The sequence below is a fragment of the Lytechinus pictus genome, chromosome 7, assembly GCF_037042905.1.
Source record: "Lytechinus pictus isolate F3 Inbred chromosome 7, Lp3.0, whole genome shotgun sequence".
NCBI classification, from domain to species: domain Eukaryota; kingdom Metazoa; phylum Echinodermata; class Echinoidea; order Temnopleuroida; family Toxopneustidae; genus Lytechinus; species Lytechinus pictus.
The window spans coordinates 33,742,911-33,765,303 of record NC_087251.1 but is presented as its reverse complement, the minus strand read 5'-3'; the positions used below and the strand labels follow the sequence as shown (position 1 = coordinate 33,765,303).

General features: G+C 34.8%; 1 protein-coding gene and 1 long non-coding RNA gene across 2 annotated transcripts in view; both read left to right on the top strand.

The window, feature by feature from the left end:
- LOC129265247 (pleckstrin homology domain-containing family D member 1-like) overlaps positions 1-22,393 on the top strand; it is a 38,816-nt gene that overhangs the window by 9,697 nt on the left and 6,726 nt on the right. Inside the window, exons 3-8 of the mRNA XM_064101479.1 lie at positions 2,870-2,964; positions 6,864-6,957; positions 11,502-11,683; positions 11,900-11,990; positions 14,123-14,339; positions 16,357-16,506. Of these exons, the coding sequence (XP_063957549.1) occupies positions 2,870-2,964; positions 6,864-6,957; positions 11,502-11,683; positions 11,900-11,990; positions 14,123-14,339; positions 16,357-16,506 (829 nt within the window). The remainder of the gene's footprint in view (positions 1-2,869; positions 2,965-6,863; positions 6,958-11,501; positions 11,684-11,899; positions 11,991-14,122; positions 14,340-16,356; positions 16,507-22,393) is intronic.
- LOC135154631 (uncharacterized) lies at positions 12,690-13,234 on the top strand. The gene is made up of 2 exons (XR_010294002.1): positions 12,690-12,783; positions 13,157-13,234. It is a non-coding gene; the product is annotated as an uncharacterized LOC135154631 (long non-coding RNA).

Here is a 22,393-nt window from a genome sequence, read left to right as displayed (position 1 = left end):
CCAACCCTTTCTCAAACTAGTTGCCTTTGGAGTCAAACTGATGCTTTCAGTAAAATTAATATAAAACTGGAAATCCTTCATCCAACATGTACTTTAATAATATTTTTGTAAAGTGGCAACCTCATTAATGAAATTACAAGTAACTGTGTAGCAAAATGGTGACAAAATATTTTGGGAGTTCATGTTTGTTGTCAATTGAAATCACTTACTCAAAGTCCTTTTGAAGTTCTGAATAGTCTTGTTTTCTCTTCTAGCTCATCCAAAACTTTAACAAAATCCTGATTTCCGTTATTATCATACAATATGATTGATCTTTGTATTTTCATTCCTCTTTTAATTTGGTGAATATCACTCTTTGTATTATAAAGAAATGTGCAGAATTCTTGCTCTGTCATTGCTGATAATCCCCTTTGTGTATTTTTGGTTGCCGTTGGTGATAACATACCAACATGAATTTGCACCAGGGAGGGAGTTCCCTTGTGTATGTTGCAATGTTGCAACAAAATCAGACCATATGATTTTGATTTGCAATTCATACCTGTAAATAACCTCAGCTTTCCTTTTGTATTTATCTTTTTTGTCTGCACATGGATGCTTTGTTAATAAGAACCCTTCTGAATCTATTGGCTAGTGGGGGCTCTTTGTGAAAGTATATGCAGGGGAGGTGGATGGAGGATAGAAGATAAAGGAATTGCTTCTGAAATGTAGGTCCTTTGCTAAGTATAACTAAAAGTTTACATACATATTTATTAAATCACATGATGTAAATGAATATTGCAAGTTATAATAAAAGAATAGGCATATTGCATTTGGTACTCTGACTTTTGTACATTATAAATATAATTCCTATATATACATATAGGCCTACTTCTTCACTGTTTGTTTGTTTTTTAAAATACTTTTTTGTATCCTACAGATCAGTGGAATGTCATCAACACATCATATCGATGCCATATATCATTTTATTGTGACTTAGATATTTCGTTATTGAAAAGCATGTTACATGTATTATGATTCATTGATATCAGACAATCATGTGTATATTAATGTAATGATTTATCTACTTAATAAATTTGACTTCTACATATTTTTCCCATCAGATATTGTTTGGGTATTGTCTGACTTGTGGAGTGATCTAGTAGAAGAAATAATAATATTTATTACACCTTCTTAATTGTTATAAGTAAACAAAGCAGTATGCAAATAAACAATGTTTCATAGATCAATGAATTCAGTTTCAAGGTTATGCATTCAAAATCATTGTCCATTTATTACTGAATTTAGATTTCATTATTAAATAGATCAGTTTGTTATCTGATGGAGTAAATTAGCATATATCTGGAGATAAAAACAAAAAGATTGTTTCCCTTATTGTTAACAGTATTAATTTTATTATACAGGGTAGCCCTTTTGATAACCATTATTGTTCTACAAAGGAATCATGTCTGTTCAGAAGAAACAAACCTTTAAATACACAGTAAAAGGAACTAAATGTTACAGTATTAATTTTTTTATACAGGGTAGCCCTTTTTATAACCATTATTGTTCTACAAAGGAATCATGTCTGTTCAGAAGAAACAAAGCTTTAAATACACAGTAAAAGGAACTAAATGTTAGGAACTAACAATGAATTATTAGTTATCAAAAAGAGGAACAGGAATGGGAAATTATTTCTTTTTATTCTTGAAATGATGTGCTTATTATGGACCCCAGCCCTTCTCTCCTGGCATGAATGTACAGTATGTGTAATCTGGTGAAAATTTGAGTGAATACTCTATTGCTCAACCTTGAACCCTTGGAACTTTGACATTGCCCTCATGCAATATGTATGCTGCCTATTTTTTGTCACAAATTGATATTTTTGTACATGTATCTCAGAGTTTGTAGGGTATATTGTTACACAAGACAAGTCAATTGATGGCAAATTAATCTTCGCTCTATAATCTTGAATATACATGTATACATGCAATAAGAATTACATTATACTATTATCATCATTGCATGGGGAATATTTTTCAATGTAGATTGATGTCAAAGAGTTTTATATTATCATGATACTATATTTACCCAAAATGTTACGATTTTCCAAAATGGAAATGTTTAAAGTTCATGAAAGCTTAAAGGTAAATGATCATTAATGAATAGTATTCTTGAGTATTTAACCATATAAAAGTGAAGTGGCAGTTGAATTGAAAATCATATTCATCTTTTGATACTTTGTGACAAAACAATTTTTTCTTTTAATAATGGTTCTATTTTTCTTTAAAAAAGTGTCATTTTAGCACTTACCTTTAAAGCTACAGACAATAGATTATATCCTGAAAATTTCAGCCCATTCAGTTATTGAAAAGTAGTTTTATCACTGAAAAAAGTATTACTCAAAATAAACTTTAGTGTAATATTGTAATTTATCTAGTAAACCATTTTTTTGCAATCTTGTAATGTAATGAAATAGTGACATGCATTCAGAGTGCAAAGCCAATTTACCAAAACTAAAAATACACTCCATAATCAAAGATGTATCTTTCTAAATTTACAGTTGAAAAGGAGGTATAGAAAAATAACCACAGATTAATGTTGTTGGTACCAGTACATTGTAGAGTTTAATTTCCTGAGGAGCTCAATACATTTTTGACCAAAATTAAAGATAGACATGTGCCTCTCAGAGATGGTGGTCAAAATGCACCATATCAGTTATCACGCCAAAACAATTTAAAAAAATTGTATTAAAAATGTATGTTTTAATGTGTTCAACAATAATTGTTTTCAGAGTTTAAACTGCCTTTTACCTGCAGCATTACACTAAGTTCTTGCCACCATTAATCTGAAATTTTGATTACCTTTTTATCTCTATTTCTCATCACTTCAGGAGCTTGAGAAAATCGCTATTGAACTGGAGGAAGAGAAGATGAAGATTGAAAATACAGCAAGAGAACTCTTAGATGAACATGAGAGAACAAAAATGTAAGTGATACCCCCCTTTAACGAGGGTTAGAAAGGGTAAGGTTAAGGGCAAATATGAAGAATTTATGAGAAATCCAGATCAATTATGAGTATTGACCAGCTGAATGTTGGAATTATAATTAATCCCAAGGAATAACTTTAAAAATATCTCAAGATTTAAAGTCAAATGTGAGGTACTAGAGAGTTATGAAATTGCATATGAAACTCATCTGACCCCATTCCTTACTCCCTGGCTAATGAGAGAGTGAATCATAAACCCTTAAATACATATAGGCTTAAAACTATATATTTAAAAGCCTCAATATCCAAGAGGGTGGGGCCTCATTTTGGTAGGAAATTTATGTGGATTAGGAATAATTGCCCACAATTGAGGATTTAATCAAACTTTGTCCTGCCTTGTTGTGTTGGAAAATGGGGATTTCCCTTTGTTACCATGGTATTTCTCCCGTAGGATCAAAGTATATCCTGTATATGGTTTGAAAAATAAACTTGCTAAATATACTCTAGTGACAGGTGTTTTAAGGTACGTTTTAAATCAGTAAATATTTACTGTTGTTAGTAAAGTACTACTACTCGGCTATTACTACTATTTAACTATTACTTTGTCTACCACAACAACAACAACAACTACTACTACTACTACTACTACTACTACTACTACTACTACTACTATTACTACTACTACTACTACTTCTACTACTACTATTATTACTACTACTACTACTACTACTGCTGCTGCTGCTGCTGCTGCTGCTGCTACTACTACTACTACTGCTGCTGCTACTACTACTAGTACTAGTATTACTACTACTAGTACTACTACTACTGCTGCTGCTGCTGCTGCTGCTGCTGCTGCTGCTGCTGCTGCTGCTGCTGCTGCTGCTGCTGCTGCTGCTGCTGCTGCTGCTGCTGCTGCTGCTGCTGCTGCTGCTGCTGCTGCTGCTGCTGCTGCTGCTGCTGCTGCTGCTGCTGCTGCTGCTGCTGCTGCTGCTGCTGCTGCTGCTGCTGCTGCTGCTGCTGCTGCTGCTGCTGCTGCTGCTGCTGCTGCTGCTGCTGCTGCTGCTGCTGCTGCTGCTGCTGCTGCTGCTGCTGCTGCTGCTGCTGCTGCTGCTGCTGCTGCTGCTGCTGCTGCTGCTGCTGCTGCTGCTGCTGCTACTACTTCTCCTTCTATTACTAGTACAACTACTACTTACTTCTGCTGCCGCTGCTGCTGCTGCTACTACTTCTACTACTACTTCTACTACTACTACTACTACTACTACTACTACTACTACTACTACTACTATTACTCCTACTATTACTACTACTACTACTGCTGCTGCTTCTGCTGCTACTACTACTTCTACTATTACACTACTACTACTCCTACAATTTCTTCTTATTATACAACTCCTTTCTTCCTCATTTGCGCATATGTACGGAAAATAGTAATTCTATCCATATAATGCTTTAGAAAGTAGCCTGGCAATGACCTGTGGAATTGTGGTTATTCTGTTTCATAAATTAACAAGGTTGTCAAAAGCAATCTCATTTCATGATTACCAACCATTATTTACGACCATCACTAATGATGTCATGACTCTTTAATCATTATTTACGACCTTCAGTAATGATGCAACAAGTTCAAATGTCTTTATTCCCCTGAAAATTGACAGAGTGATTTGTTATTGCAATATATCATTTATTTCCGCAAGCTACTGTTTTTCCTCTTCCACATGAAAGTGGTTTTTTTTCTTGTTTTTTTAAGTGACAGGCTTGATGATATAAACATTTTTTTTTTCATAAGTTTTCATGTTATAGTGCAGTTTGCCACTGTTGCATCAGTAGCCCCAATTCAAACTTGATATTATTATATATTTCATTTTGAAAGTATATGATGTTGATTTATTTGAGAAAAAAAAAACTGTCAAGGAATTGGTTCGCTCAGTCTGCTATGTTGCTTCATAATAATAATAATGATAATATTCTGCTTTTATATAGCACTTCGTACATTGGTCGACATACTAGGACATGATATATCCCCCTCCCCTCCACCTCCCCTCATTTTTACTGATTTGACAGAGTTCATAATACTCCCCAAAAAAAGAAAAAGAAGGAGAAAGAAAAAAAATACCACAGTTTACTTTACTGTAGACACCAAAGTTCCCACAAATTTCTGTGAAGCTCTACAGAAACAATATAAAATATGAAGGCTATGCATAAAAAAAAATTTACCACTTTGGCTTAAATGATATATCTGTTTTGAAAATGTTCACTTTTAAAGTAATACTTGATCACTTTATAGGCTAAAGAACTCATATGGGTGTGTCTATATAGAGAATATATTTGACTTTGGCCTGTAAAGCCTGGATGTGTGGCATGTTTATGTTATGCTATTGAACTTGTCAGGCTTCAGTATTTACAGACTGGGTACAAGGTCAATACCATGACTGAAGGATGTTACTCAGGCTGTCATATATCTTTAAACAAGCTGCTTGCGAATCGGGGAAAAAAAACTATGATCACATTCTTACATCTGTGATACAGGGGTTACTATACATATGGGCACGTTGTGGTCTAGTGGTTCTGACTCTCACCTTTCAAACAGAGGGTCGTGGGTTTGAATCCTAGTGATGGCGTGTTTTCCTTCAGCAAGAAAATTATCCACTTGCACTTGACCCTGGTGAGGTGAATGGGTACCCGGCAGGATTGATTCCTTGCATGCATTGAGCGCCAGTGATGGTAGCTCGAGCTAAAACCGGGGTGATAGTAGCAAGTGCTTTGTATCCTCAGGCAAAAAGCGCTATATAAATCCAGCTATTATTATTACTACTGTAGATGTAAGGTAGTTATTTCACGTGGTTTCATTTAATTATCACCAGTCTTTTTATATATTTTATATGCAAGTCTTGTGTGGAAGATAGGAAATCATGCAAAGTTGTTTCAAGAACTAGTAATCATAGGGGCTTCTTTTTAATTTTATAACACATTTGAATCCATAGTACATGTAGCTAGGTAAGAACTCTGCAGCAATAGATGCAGAGGACCCAAGTTTGTGGAAGCACCATCAATCAACAAGCAATATCTCTAAACGTGGAGGGAAGAGGAATTTTTTTTAATTGAAAAAATTGAAAGACTCGATTATAAAAGAATTTAAAAAATGATATCATACATGTGGATACATGAATATGGCCTAATGTGAAATGAAATTATTTGTTAATGTTGTAATGAATTGTACTACTAGTACCTGTCTGCTATGACTGCAGACATTTGCGTAACTGACATTAACTGTGAAGCAAAGTACACTCCCTGGAAGCCTGATTCAATAAATGAGAACAACATGATTTTTGTCTAAATGCCTGTCCTAGATCCAAATGAGTAAAAACATTAAATAAAATAATAAAATAATTTAAAATAACCAACTGTGTATTTTCATTGAAAAATTATGTAATTTCTACTAACATTTGCACAGCTGCCAAGTAGCGCTTATTTTCAGAATTAAGTACTGAAAATGAGAAGGATACTAATGGCAAAATATTGATTTCTAAAGTTTCAGTTTATGCATTGTCTTATGGCATTTCTATGAAAATACTGATTTTCAACTTTTTGAAATATTGAAATGTTCTTGTTCAGATTGGCAGCTCCACGTTTGGATTACACATGTATGGTATGTATGCCCTTTAAACAAAGTAACAATTAATTTGATTTTCAACGATCAGAGGCATGCTTTTGCGAATTAGATTTGATATTTTTTTAGTCGGGGGTTTAAACCCCTTTATGAAATGGGCTGTAAAAGTCATCAAACTCTTCCCCTTCCCCTTTTTACATTGCTGAAGAAAATAGTATAGAATGGTATAGTGCCGTAAGATGGATTTTACTTTCGCTTTTTTCGTTTTATCTCACTATCTGTATCATCATAGGGAGTTGGAGGAGACAATGAATGCTATGCAACAAGTAGCGAGTGAGAAAGAACAACTAAGTCAAGCATCTGAAAGTTATCTAGAAGGTATCAAGGTATGTATCCCACCATGTTGTATGATAGCTGAGATACCTGGGGATATCTTACAAAGTATGTAGTCCCCAAATTTGTGTTTGAAATTATTTTCTCTTTCATTTCAGTACACACATGACATCCCTTTGAACAAGTTTTATGATGTAGAATATTGTGAATAATTGAACCATTTACCTGCACAGTTAATTACCTAAATTGATAAGCATTGCCAATCATAATACACTTCTCTATCACATAAATCAAATGCATGTTACATGGATATTTTCATGCAATTCAGTATTTATAATCATGAGTGGGACATCCTTCCATACATTATCTAACAATACTCGTTAAGCTATTAGTCCTAAGAGCTTAGTCATTGGTATTTGCGCACCTCAGTGACTAACAATGAGTCTATTCAGTCAGAAATACATGTATATGTATTCAAATCCATTTCAAGATGAAACCTAAACTTCTTCCAACTATCTAGGGATTGTCGGAGTAGAATGTATTCACTCACAGCATGTAGTGATTAAATTGAAAAGCAGAGATACATGTAGGACTTTAGCAGGGGAATGATAGCTCTCTGTGGTCGAGTAACAATGGGGGAATTCCCAGTACATCCATATCGTTGCTTTCATTCTACACAACTGTACAGGTTCTTTGCAGTGCATGCTAGCAATGTCAATCTGTAATTCAGTGGTTTATGAGGATGGTCATAAAACTAGAGACATCTCGTTAATGGCATGTAAAACATATTGTCATTAGCTCATTTTAGATACTCTAATCGGCTGTAATTATTTGCTATAGAAGGTGTATACATGTAACCTACATGTAAGTAATTATGGTCTGGGGTATAGATTAGCAGGTAGAAATAAAGATAAATGATTGCAGATTATAGAACAAATTGTCATAGTATTAATAGAAGTAGTGGTAGTGTAGTATGTACAGTGAAGTACATGTAGTCATTGTAGTGATCACATCTTGTTACTTGTAGCAGGCAGTGCAAGTTGCCCCCAAATTAGCCCTTGTGATTTATAAAAGGGTCTTTTTTTTTGGGGGGGGGAGGGGGCTAGAGATGATATAAAATCTAATTTGGATTTAAAAAAAAAGAGGTAAATAGCCATACAGCCCCCATACGGCTGGCAAAAATTGTATTGTTATTTTCGGGACTACTTTTATTTTTAGTTTCCAGGGGTCTTTTTAACATTTTCGGAGGCTAAATAGCCCCAAGCCCCTGTATAATGTTTTTCCTGCCATACAGAGTATGTTACTGAAGGATATACATGCAATCATAGGGCACTTATTATCTAAGTATTCACCCAGCCAAATTGATTCCACCATTCAATTTGAAATTCAAAATTTATTTCAATCAATCAATCATAAAAATACAGGTATATACAAATTAGATAATAACATGGGATTGGGAGCCCCTGGAAGTTTTCATTAAAAAAACTTGTGGGTGGGGCACCACCATGATACAATTAAATACAAATAAATATAAGACATACATAAAGAGTGAACAACAAATAACATTGAAATACAATTCAAAAAGAGAGAGAGAGAGAGAGAAAAGGAACAATGGGCTAATATAGGGGAAATAAACTAACAAACAAGAAGTAATAATTATAAATCATAGTGACCTACAGTGTGCTATTGGCAGGAGTTTTTATACTTAGAGAAAAATTCAACTTTCAAAAGTTTTTAAAACTTATTTAGGGTTTTACTTTGTTTAATATCATTAAAAAAATTTAAATCATTCCACAGCTTGATTCCTCTACAACATAGAGAATTTTGGGTAATTTTGGTTTTTGTATGAATAAATCATACATTGCTCACTATTATTTTGTACATTTAATTAACAGATATTAATGTTTGCTTAGTTGTTTTACCAGAAAAAAATATTACAAAATGATCTGAAATTATTTCTAGAATTTTGTATTCATTCAGATGACTATAATAATGTGTCCTTAAACATTGCCTCATGTTGAATGCTTCTACATGATGGATCCACTGCGTCTAAATAAAGACTTGTCTTGGCTGAACAGGAGACTTGTTGCCATGGAAATAGCAGAATAATGTCATGCGTGCCAGTCCCCAAACATTTTTACATGCTCCTCAGCTGTCATCGGCCGTTATATTTTCCTCTGAAATTTGATGCTTTGATGAAGAGAGGAGAAATTCAATTTCTAGTCCACACCCATTCATTTTACACTGAATTAGCTGCAAGTGAGGATGTGTAGTTTTCCACAACTAAAAAAAAACCTTGCCTTTAGCTCATTTTTTTTTAAATTCATCACTGAGCTTTTAAAACCTTGTATATAAAAATATTTTTTAAATTAGGACAGGTCAGTAAAAGTTCTATGACATAACTTGTAGGGAATTTTCTTTTGCCTTGGAAGAGTTCTCTCCAGGAATTATGGGATTGTTTCAGGCAATATGGTGTTGTCGGTATTGCCATATTTTTCATAAAATACAGAATTTTCTGCCCTCAAATTTTTTGAACAAATATTGACTTTCGAGGATTTTTAAAAATGTTTTGGACATGCAAATATTGCCTCATTATAGTATCTTCAATTCTGTACACATTGTATGTCTGAGGCATGTAAAGCAGATCTATTCTTTGTTCATATAATTATATTTTTACTTGTGCTCTGAAAATGCTATGAAATCCTTTTTTTATCATGACAAGTTCCTACTCCTTTGTTTAAAAAGAACAATAGGAATAAATTGGATCGAGATTGCTCAATACAAATCAGGATTTTTTTAGAATGCACTGAAGTATAAAAATAGATGATTGTAACAATTACATGCACAATTCTGTACTGAGTTGAAATGGCCAATGGGATTTATTATTGGCTATGTGTGTGCGTATTGTTGGAATGATGGCCTCTCGATGACCAATAGTGAATCACCAAAGACATTCAGGCCTCCGTGCTCTCTCTCTCGCGTGGCCTATATAATCCATCATGGTCATCACAATCACCTGCATACTAGAAATAGAAGAGGGAAAGGGTAGTTCATCAGAACAGAATTATTATAACATCTATTTTATTGTGTCTCTCTGTACAATTCATCAATTACCGTTTGGCTTTTTGTTCAAAGGCAAAATTATATTGGAAGAATAATGTGGTTTAGAATGACTGTAAGTTATAATCTGGGTATTAGAATGGAACAAAGAGGGATTATAAATTTTGATGCCCTTTCCACTATTGTCTTATTCAAAATTTCAAATCAGTAGTTCTGATAAAGGGGAGGGGAGGAAGATTTCACTAAAAGGGAGTAAACTATCCACCCTTTCAGACAGTAAAAAAAAAATCGTAATTTGAATGATGATTCCAGTGAATAATATGGCTAAGGACGAATATTTAGCATGCTTGAAACCAAACTAGAATATGATTAGAATCATGAATGCTAATCACAGTCACGATAACTGTAGCAATCATCATTACAATGATGATTCTAGATTCACGTGTGAAAAGGCCCTATATTCCAGTTTTTATTTGAGGGGAGGGGTAATTATTATAAACATGACTGGATGGATTTAGTTTTTCTTTCAGTATCCAGTATATAAAATGAGATTGAAACTTTTCAGAGCCATCCCCTCATAATTAGGTGAAACTTAACTTAAAACAGCTGTTATTGTGATGTAGCAAATATGTTGTTTTCATGAGCTCCACCTAAAGCTGAATTGGTGCAGCTAATCAGTGGTATATGAATTCATATCGTTCATTTTATTTATATTATGTCTCTCAAATGAAAAAAGTGAGAGACAAAACAAACAAAAAAATGTGTTGCAGAATTTTGTGTCACACCAAATTCTGAAACAACCTCATCAGGCTATAGCTCAGTAGGTCATAGGCTATATCCTCCAATAAAATAATTCAAGCATATTTGTAGGACTTGTGTTGGGTGTAATTGTTCATCAAATAATAATTGGGTTTTCCCCCTTATTTAGTGTGTGACTCAGTTTGTAAGTTTATCATTTTAGGGCAGAAGGGATAGATGTAGATGAAGATGAAGGGAAGGCTAATTGATAATAACCTGTTTGTGAGGGATGTGGTATTTGTTTGGTGCTATGGCTCTCAGGGGCAAACAACAGTGCAAACAGTAGCCTCACTTTGTTTTAGATTGATGCCATGATAAAGTAGCCTTTCATCCCTTTATTCTTGCTCCTTCATTCAACTTTCTCTCCCCATTTCATTCTTTTTTTTAAAGATATGAGAAAGAGTGAATCTGAATTATGTATTGTGTAATATAAAGAGCTGCATTAATGGTTCTGCTTTTTATCATCTCTGGTTGTGGTAACAATAATGACTAATGATGATGTTTATGATGATGACAATGATGGTGATGATGATGATGATGACAATAATGACAATGACGGTGATGATGATGACAATGATGGTGATGATGATGATGATGACAATAATGACAATGACGGTGATGATGATGGTAATGATGATGATGATGATAATGATAATGATGATAATTATCACAGCATCATGCAACAAGGGTAGCATCAGGAAAGATAAAAATAATGAATATCATTCTTTTTTTTTATTAGGCACTTGCTCAGGAGAGGGAGCATAAAGAGTTGGAGCTGCAGAGACGAGAATCTGAGATGCAGCAACTTAGCAGTGTGAACAAAACCTTGGTCTCAGAAACAAATGCCCTCAAGGACAACCTCAAAGACATTGAGAACAAGACAAACCTACTAGAGAATGAACTCTGTGTCATAGAAGATAGGTAGGTTTGATGTGAGGATATGGAAGGGATGAAGAGACCGTAAAAGAATCTGGGAGGGTGAAGGAGATGTAGAAAATGATAAAGGAGTAGACACTCATTGATCTAAACAAATATGCAAACAATGAATCCCATATTTTGATGAATGGTACAGTAGTATGCTGTCTTAACAATGGGTGATACCAATCGAATCACTTATTTGATTTTCACTTTTAACAGGTTAAAGGAGAAGGAGGTCCAAGCAGAAATCCTCGAAGAGGAGAAGAGGTCTTTCAATTTACAAGCCAGAGAACTGGAGTCATCATTACATGTAAGAATGGCTTCTCAATGAAATTATTTTCATGAAAATAATTACCATTAAACAAGTATATTCAGTCATATTTTGTTGTTCCTTTTGTTCCTAACTTGGCAGCCAAGAGGGGTTGAGTTGGATTCTGTTTCCATTAGTTTGTAATTGATTTGATAATTTTCATTGGCGTTTTATCCATCACAAGCATTATCAACTCAAGGCTACTAGATTATTTTTACAAAGAGTATGGCCAAACATAAAATGATTTTGCTTTTCTTCAAAAAGCAATTTTTACAAAATCATTAAAATACAGGGATGCCACTTTTCCGTATTTATACGGAATTCCGGCTTTTTTCCTGCTATCTGTCTTATTTCCGTATTTCCAACTTTTCCTGTTTTCTGTGTATTAAAAAAAATGGAAAGTCCTCCTTTTTCCCCCCTATTTCTTCCGATTGCGATGCATGTCGATCGACCGAGTGAGATATATTTCCCCGAGATATTTGCTTTTATACAGTACATAAATTATAAACGCGCGCACTGCCTACTACGTTCATTGAGTTATGCTTTTATCAAGGCTTTCTGATTAGAATTATCGATATCCTGGCCAATCAATGCAAGCGACAAGTTCCAAACGCACGCACATAGACAAGCGCAAAGTAGCAGCACGAATCGCGGTATAATAGCGACTGGTAAATACGTCTGTACAGATGATGACGTCATCCAAGATGGCAACTTCCGATGACCAAAGAAGGAATCGAGGATGACTAAGTTTTGATCATCATTTGAAAGGAATTAGCGGTAACTGCGGTCTAAGGTACGATGTTTCTGAATTTTATATATTTTCTCGGAAGTTTGGATGTAATTATTTTTTTATAATGTAACATTTTATGTACCAAAAACGATCCGAAAATCGGGTTTCCGTCGAATGTTAGATCTAACGCTACTGCTGCATGCTGATACGGAACCCAGGGAGCTCCGGCCCGGAAAGCGGGCCGGAGCTCCTTGGGTTACGTATCAGCTAGCCCCGGCCCGCAAAGCGGGCCGGAGCTCCCGGGGTTATATATATATATAGCTGATACGTTGTCTTTATGTACGGGCCAACAACTCTTCAGTCTATGTATTGGTGAGTGGAGCCAACGCAGTTCAGCTGAACAACCAAAATACAGAGACTGAAGCTTTTGGTCTAGCGTTCTATGAGAAACACACAACTAACTACCGTCAGTTTTTCAAACCTAATTGACTTCAAAGTCATCGATCACAACAAGGTAAGAAACCACTTGGTCCTCCCCCCTCCCCTAAATTTGAGGTAGGGGCGGACCCCCCCCCTCCTAATTTTTTTTTTTTTTTTTTTTTTTTTTTTTTTTTTTGCTTGTCCAATTTTTTACCTGTGACATGTGTCCATCCCAAAATTAAAGGTGGACCCCCCCTAAAAAAAAAATTTCTTGGACACTATTCCGGCCCGCGATAAGTTTCAGTATTTTTGGAGGACACCTAGTGGCATCCCTGAAAATAACATTGTATTATAAAAAGGGAAAACATTTTCAATGTAATGTAGGAGCACTATTTGTTTTTGTTCATTTGGAAAGGCGACTGGAGTTGACAGAAGCAGGCCAACATTGGTGATGGTAGTCTACTGTTGTGGGAAAAGGCAAAAAGTGGCATGTTATATAGAGTACCAAAGTGATGACGTCACAAAACTTTTTTAACATTTCAGCGTTTTTATACCATATTTTGGTAGAGCATGATGAAAAATCCCCACTACCAAAATCTGGTGGGAATTGGTCCATGGGGGCCTTAGATATGACCTTGTGCATACACAATTAGCTCCATTGAAGTCAGTGTATTATTGGCCTGGTTCTAAATGTAAGGAACCAGGCCAATAATAAATTGATTTCAATGGGGTTAATTATGTATTCATGAGGTCATATCTTGGGGCCCCATGGACCGATTCCCACTAAATTTTGGTTGTGGGGATTTTCATCATGCTCTACCAAAATATGGTATCAAAAACGCTGAAATGCAAAAAGTGAAAATTGATGATGTCACACTTCGGTACTCTATTGTAAAACAAAGCAGGATATATTTATTGTATCTATGATATTCATATTCTCAGTACCAACTATATTTCCCTTACCATCTCATGCTGTGAATAGGACTTAACGGTACAGAAGGAATTGACAGATGCAGAGCTGAAGGAAGAGATCATCGCCAGGCGAGATGCCGAGAGACGACTCAAAAAGGCGGAGGACTCCCTCTCAAGGTTAGAGTCAGCGCTGAAGGAGGAGAAGTCGATGGAAAGACCGGAACCAAGAACAGAGAGACAGAGTCAGCTAGATGTAGAGATCTTCACCAACGTGGCGCATCTCAAACGTAGGTCTTCTCAGCCGTTGATCATTGGAGAAGAATCAATTTCACGAAAGTGTTTACGGCATTCATGTGGAAAGTCCAAGAAAGGACTAAGAAAAGTGGATAGAGGTAGAAGTGAAATGGATAGGTGAAAAAGTAAAGGAATATAGTGTTGTCCTTAAACTGACTGTAAACCAGAAAGAGTTGAGAGTCTTGGGTAGTTGAGAGAAAGCTTGCTTGAGTTGGAGAGATGGGATAAGGCTGACTTGAGTCTGCGAGAGCAGGAGAAGGAGAGAAGACTAGTCGTTTCTCAGACTTTCCACATGGTGTATCGTAAACCACTTCCGCAGTTGTTCATACCACCATGCAAACCATCAAACATCATCAGAAGAATCAATTTATTCTGTAATGGCCTCTACTTCATACAGTACTTCTGGGGGGGGAGTGTTTCGGAAAGATTTAAGTCTGACTTAAAATTGCTTTTAACTTCCCAGTTATGCCCAATATATAGGGCATCACCGCATTGGTCAGATTACACCCATGGAAACCACGCTACCAAACTATACTCAATGAGATATCCCGTTAGAAACATGCATTTTTGCACTTTTTACGTCTGTAAAACTCAGTTACACACAGTTGATTTGTGAGCCAGATTACCATGTTAGTTACTATAGCACATAGAAAATTATGGAACAGGCTCCAGTCTAGATCAGGCATGACATTCTCCTGACTAAAATTGGAATTATTTTTTTTTTTTTCCCGATTTAAAAAAAGAAAAAATTTCCTTAAATCCTTTGCCCAAGAATATTCTCATGCTGTTTTTTACTGCTTTTTGAAGTTAAGTGATAAAGCCATCATACAGACTCAACTTGAAAAATCACTTTTGATCTCTATACTATGCAAGAGCTTGTAACCCCGAACGGGGCGTCTCGGACTTAGGTGGGGACTTAGCCACCCTTGGCTACTTTTCAGATTTTTTTTCAGAGGGGAATATCATGCCCGCTAGATTAACACTGATCGTGTAATACATGTAGCAGCTCTGTTAAAACCATAGTAATTATGCTGCATTTATTGTTGAGCGCTTAGAGACTTTTGATAAAGTAAGTGTTAAGCACTATGTGTAATTATTATGATTATTCAAAACAGAACGTATTCTGGTCATTTTTGCCTCGCCTGCATAGCAGAGCGAGACTATAGGCGCCGCTTTTTCAAAGGCGATAGCGGCGGCGTTGTCAACATTGAAATCTCACCCAAGGTTAAATTTTTGAAATGTCATCATAACTTATAAAGTATATGAACCTAGTTCATGAAACTTGGACATAAGAGCAATCATGTATCCTGAATATCATGTGCCAGTTTTAGGTCACATGACCAAGGTCAAAGGTCACTTAGGGTCAATGAACTTTGGCCATGTTGGGGTTATTTGGGGAATTGTCATCATAACTTTGAAATTTTATGGATCTAGTTCATGAAACTTGGACAAAAGAGCAATCAAGTACCCTTGAACATCCTGTGCGAGTGTCAGGTTACATGACTAAGGTCATTTAGGGTTAACAAACTTTGGTAATGTTGGGGGTATTTGTGGAACTGTCATCATAACTTTAGAAGTTTATGTATCTAGTCCATGAAACTTGGACATAAGAGCAGCAATGTATCCCTGAATACCCTGTGCACATATCAGGAAAATGGCCAAGATCAAAGGTCATTTAAAGGTCCATGAACTCTGGCCATGTTGGGAGTATGTTTTGAATTGGCATCATAACTTAGAAAGTTTATGGATTTAGCTCATGAAACATCGATATAAGGGTAATCAAGTATGAATGATTGTTTTGCGCATGTCTGAGGTCACGTGGTCAAAGGTCATTTGGGGTCAATGGACATAATATTTTATTATCATATTAGTGTTTTCTTCTGTGAATAATTGTTCATTAGCTTTTTTCAAAGGCAGCACTGCTGCAATATCGAATTGCATAATGAAGGCGAGACTGCCAGAGGCGTTCCACTTGTTGTATCTTTGGATTTTTTTTTCTTTTTGGTTCAGGTTTCTTTGAGGATATCGCAGCAGAGGCCCAGATAGACTCCAACAAACCTATCATCATGAAGAATGCAATCCACGCTCGCAAGTCACTCGTCCGCAAGACAAAAAGCTTCAAATTCAGGAAAGAGAGGGATCGCAACCATGCTAGACACAGTAAGTATTCTGGTGACAAGGTTATCACCATGCTAACCAATGTTGTTACCTTGGTTACAAGGTAAACAATCACACCGTGGTTATATTTATTATTATAGGGGGCAAAGATTTTTGTTTCTTTCATAGGTTTAAAAGATACACACACTTTATTAGTCAAGATGATGTAGAAGTTTATAATGTATCCTTTGAGGTTGGTGTAATGGAATTTAGTTTAAACCCTGCTTTCCCCGCTTTCCGTTGATTATTGTCAATTTTGTATATATGTTTCTAAAATCATTATTCCCTACTATTTTGTTGAATTTTCAGGAAATACATTACTGGAAGTTGATATACAGCTTTCGTAGATATTTTTCATGTTTGTTTTACATATAAATTTGTCTCTTTGTTATCTGTACTTAGGAATAGGGACAAGAAAAGCTTAGTTTAATGTGTGAAATTGTTATAATATATTATGTACTGATGCTTATATAAATATTAGTAACTGTAAAAGTACTGTTAATGATGAATTAAGATAATTAGATTTGATAAGCCTATATCTCAATTTGGTCCTTTATTTCATCGCTAATTCTAAATGCAGGGAATTGTTTTGTTTGTTTGTTTAAAATGAGTCTGAAGGTGTGCAATAAGAGTATAGGTCTTGCAAGTTGACTAATAAACATAATTTCTCTGGCACACGCTCGCGTGAAAAGCACTTGTACACTAGTTTCTTGCATTAAACTAATGGTCCATGGTAGATTCTATCATTATAATCTTTAAAATTCATTTTCTGGCAACTTGTTTAACTCTCTTTTCATTCTTCATTCCTATAACAAACACTTTTTCATCCCGCTATATTGGGTTCCAGCGATATATTTTTTCATTTTTTATTTAAAAACAAAGGGAAATATGAAAGACAGAATTCAAGTGAAGGTCTTCATTGCAATCTGAAATGCATTGCAAATTTAGAAGATTTATTGAATATTAAAATGGAACTCTACATTTAATTGATTTAAGGATTTAATAAGGTTTAATTGAAATTATTATTTTTAAAACATATTCTGTTGTTCAAGGTTTACCAAATGTAATGTGATGTTTCTGTTTTTGTGGTTTCAATATACACCCTGACCAACTATATCTTACTCCCTGTATTCAAAACAAAATGTTCCTTAGCCTTTCATCAAGCTTTCTGGATTATTTTTGATGAGTTAATAATTTTGATTTTGGTTGCTCTCATTCATCATGGTCTTATTTTTATCATTCTTTCTATTACATATTCTTTTATTTGCTTTTCTCCATTATTTTACCCTTCCCCATCTTTACCCACAATGCAATGCCTTCCACCTCCCGCATTGCACTCCCATGAACTGTTGCATATCTGTGGTGCAATGTCTTCAATAATACCTTGCACCAAATAAATTTAAAAATGAAAATAAAGGGAGGCAAAATAGCAACCCTGATATTCCATCTCATGTTGATCGGCAACTAGCGCGGACGGATGCCACCCGCAAACGGGAGATCCGCCGCGAGGCTGTGGCGATGATCCGTGCCCATTCGACCAGCGACCGTTGTCTGCATGCTGATGCAGCCTGCGAGGCGATGGTCAGCAACGGCAACAGCCCGAGTGCAAACGGGAGTGTGGGAGTGCAGCATTCGGTCAGCTCCAGCTGCTTGACCATGTCCACCCAAACCAGATTCCCTCAAGTCCCAGATTCCCGTTCTAATGAGTATCTGGGCGTAGAGGGCGCCACACGCTCACCAATAAGTGCCTTGGATTTGTCACTGCTGGGGACGAGCGTATAAGAAAGGTATATGGATGACCTTTGTTGAATTCACTTTGTGCCAGCTAGCAATCGTGTTAGAGCTAGAAAGACACCGTCCCAGTGTTGTCCGCATGTGTTGTTTCACTTTTCCTTCCCTCCAAATCAATCCATCCTTCCTCATTTACACTCTTCCCCTCTGCTTCTTATATGTTCATTTTCAGAATTATCTGTTTCATAGAAAACCATACTGAAATAGAATACTATTTCCTTGAAATAATAGTTATGAGAATAGTTTCTCTTACAATGTGCCAAAGTTCTGATAAAGATGATAGACAGTTTGGGAATTTTGGTATAAAAATAACTTGATAAATGATAAATTATCAGTCAAAAAGTATCTCAATTTTGGTTTCATGTTGTGCTACTGATTTATTTTTCTCTTTTAATTATTAAACACTTTAAATATATTCCATTTGTGTGCATGCTCAGCATAAGTAAGTGACACCCTGTCATCTCTGTTGCTGTCTTGTAAAAAAATCTTTCAGAAGAATCTGCAAAATTTTGTGATCTCTGTTGCTGTCTTCTAAAAAATCTTTCAAAAAAATCTTTAAAAATTTGTGATCTCTGTTGCTGTCTTCTAAGAAATCTTTCAAAAAAATCTAAAAAATTTTGTTATCTCTTTTGCTGTCTTCTAAAAAATCTTTTTTTTTAAATCTAAAGAATTTTGTGAAATTATTTGATGAATTTTATATCCTGCCTTTACCTTGTGATATTTTGCCTTCTTTTCTTGGTAAACTTTACACACGTACAGTATTATGTTGTTGGTGATGGGCGTTTTACCCTTCTATTTACGAAGAAACCCTAATATAGAATAAAAATAAGAGCACTTAAAAAAAAATAGAATTCAGCATGCATTCGCTTTCCAAAGGTTTGGGTGATGTAAGCTCTTCTTCCAATAGTAAACTGATAATTTCATTTGGTACATATATGTTATTTTAGAATATTTATTCATATTGTCTGTAACATAACACTTTAACCCCAGGCCTTACCCTGTTTCCCAAATGTCCTTCCCCTACAACCAACAGATTTACCATAAAATGAATTATCTCCCAAAATCCTGAGTTATCCCCTCCCCTTCTTATCTAAACTGTGATACCAGTTGATAAAACTAAATTATCATATATTTGCATTTCAGGTACATGTAGTTTTGTATGTTGAGCATATATAGTTATGTAGCTGTCAGAAGTGCATCAACACTTATACACAACAACTAACACTCCTGCAAGTTATTTACATTAAGATCAAATAGATAAATGTTGGTTTTTATTAAATTTATTCATTTGTCAGTAACATATTAACCCCCATGCCTTTCCCTTTACCTAAATGCCCTACCCCACACCCAACTTGTTTATCCTCAATGAATCATCTCCCAAATTGTTGAGTTACCCTGTGTCTCTCTTATCTGTGATACCAGCTAATAAAACTAAATAATCATATTATTGCATTTCAGGTAGTTGTGTATGTCAAATATATAGTTGTTCTAACTGTCAGAAGCATTCCCTGTTTAGTACATTGTATATTAACACTTAGACAAAATAACTAACACTTCTGCCATCATATGTACGTATAACTTTTAGATTTACGGACATGTAGTTTTAAGAGTTTATTTACATGTACATGTAAGGTTGTCATTGTTTACCTTTAGTGAGATTAAGTTCAAAACCTATAAAAAAGAACAAAGCAAACACAAATGTAATCGGTTATGTTCTGTTATAAATCTAAAGATTTCTTATGTGTCAGATTCTTTCTCAAATAAAGTGAAAGATGATACCATCAAACCGTTTTTTTTTTCATTGGCAGATCCAATAATAATTAATCTGATGCACATTGGTAAAATTTAAAAGTTAATGCCCTGAAAAAGATAGGGTCCCTATAATACTGTTGGTACATACCTGGGATGAGTAACACAAAGGTTAGGCGATTATTTGAAAGAGCAATTCTGATTGGTTCCTAGTCAGTATACTGAGCAAAATGCATATGCAATGATGATCTTGATAGGCCCTTTCATTTAGCGATTTTTTACCATACTTTGTGTTTTGAGGCCCAGGTGGGTGTAACATTGAGTGATACTCTTGTTATTTACAGTCGATTGTATCATTAATGTCACAGGTTACAGATCTATTTAAAAAAAATTATTTAACTATACACTTCATTTAAATTACAAAATCAACTTCAGTACATAAAATGACAGAGATCATGTACAAGTTATCATTTTTAGTAGCAGTCTAAGCATAAGAGTTTGAAGGACATTAAGAAAAATTAGATAATTTCCAAGGGAATGAGCTAAATCTGATTTACCGGTCAGATTGATTTTTTTTTACAAAGAATCAATCAAAGCATTGTCACTACACTCTTTTGAAATTTTGATTGTAAAGTATAAAAGTCCAATGTACTTCATACTTTCACATTTTTACCACAAGTTTTGATAGACTTTGAAAACCCTGTATTCTGAACACTGAGTTGACTTCAATTGTGGTCTAAGTTTTGGTTTAACTATTGTTAGCCAATTCCATCTTATTGTAGAGGTTCAAACTGTGAGTAGATTTCTTACTCAAAATACTAATAACTCTCTGTGAATGACACATACCATATTTTTCTTATTCATCAAATCATGGGAACTAGTCCAGGGGCCGTTGCCGACATAGTTGCATTTAAGTGCAAGGCTTGTACAATGGGCCTCCAGTAAACATTAGATGACTGTACTGTAGTGTAAAGAAAATTTTGAAAGTTTTGGCTTCCCATAATTTCATCACGAATTTAACTTGTTTGTGGCCTTTGTAACAATTGATGAATTTACATGGTACTTTGACCACCTTTTGAAACAGATCGTACTCCAGATGAAAGAAGAGGTATCTGTATTTTCTTTTCCTTCATTTTTTTTCTTCATCGAATCGTGCTCTAGTTGGGTCATACTTCTAGTATAAAAATATCTCATAGTTCATCTCAATATACTTGATCATTAATGGCGGACTTGGGTTCTAGGCTCAGTTTCATGAAATTTCATTTCATTTGTAAGTTTTAAATAACAGTTTTAAGCATCTAAAATCTCGCCATTTGATTGGCTGGGAACAAATTTGTTATTTAAATTGTAATATTGTTGATGAAAAGCAATATAAATTTTGGCCCTATTTCATAAAAACTTTCATGATGCAGTGGATTTCTTGGTATACTACACACAGTAAAAATAAAATAGCATGTTGTTTAAGCCTGTCACTCTAACAACAAGTTGTTTAAACTTTTTTGTAATTGTTCAAACCTTTTAAACAACTTGTTTAAAAAGTCTCAACAGTTGTTTGAAAAGTTTAAACAGCAGTTGTTAGAGTGACAGGCTTAAACAATGTGCTCAAAAATCTTAAACAGCGTTTTTACAGTGCATGAATTACCACTGATTGTATTAGGTAATGGATAGCATATTTCATAAAATAGGACTGAGTGATCAATCATATAATTGGGTTGGTATTTCTTAGATTTTTTACATTTGCTACTCTACTCTCAAGTGAAGATTGAAGTTATCAGAAGTAGTAGTAGTGGCATCATGGTAGTGTGCTCTACCCAGAATAATAATATTTTAACCACACTTCAAAACATTTGTATAAAGAGTAAATGATGTTGTATATATTCTCAAGTTAAATTGAGAGAACAATATCAAGCATTAGATGGATTATAATCATACATTTCATTTCTCATTTCCTTATGAAAAAGAACACACACAAAAATTGCTTATTTTGAAATACTAGTAATTTAGAGTGAATATATTAAAGAGACATACTTGTGTAAGCTGCATAAGCAGCGTACTATGGTAAAGTAGATAACAGTTGGCTCTACAAGATCATCTTCATCATTAGGAATGGTAGCCATTGGTAGATTAACTGACATCAACAAAGACATTTTATTCCATAGGTTACCTAGGAAACTAAAAAATTACATTTTAAACCTAGATTCCATCAATGAGTTTCTTCAAATAAATTCTATAAAACCAGCTTTTTTTAATGAAAATGTTCAGTAACGTCTTTATTATAAGGAATTTCCATATCAATTTTTTAATTAATAAGAACAAATCAGTGTGCAGGAATTATCATATTTTTCTATGA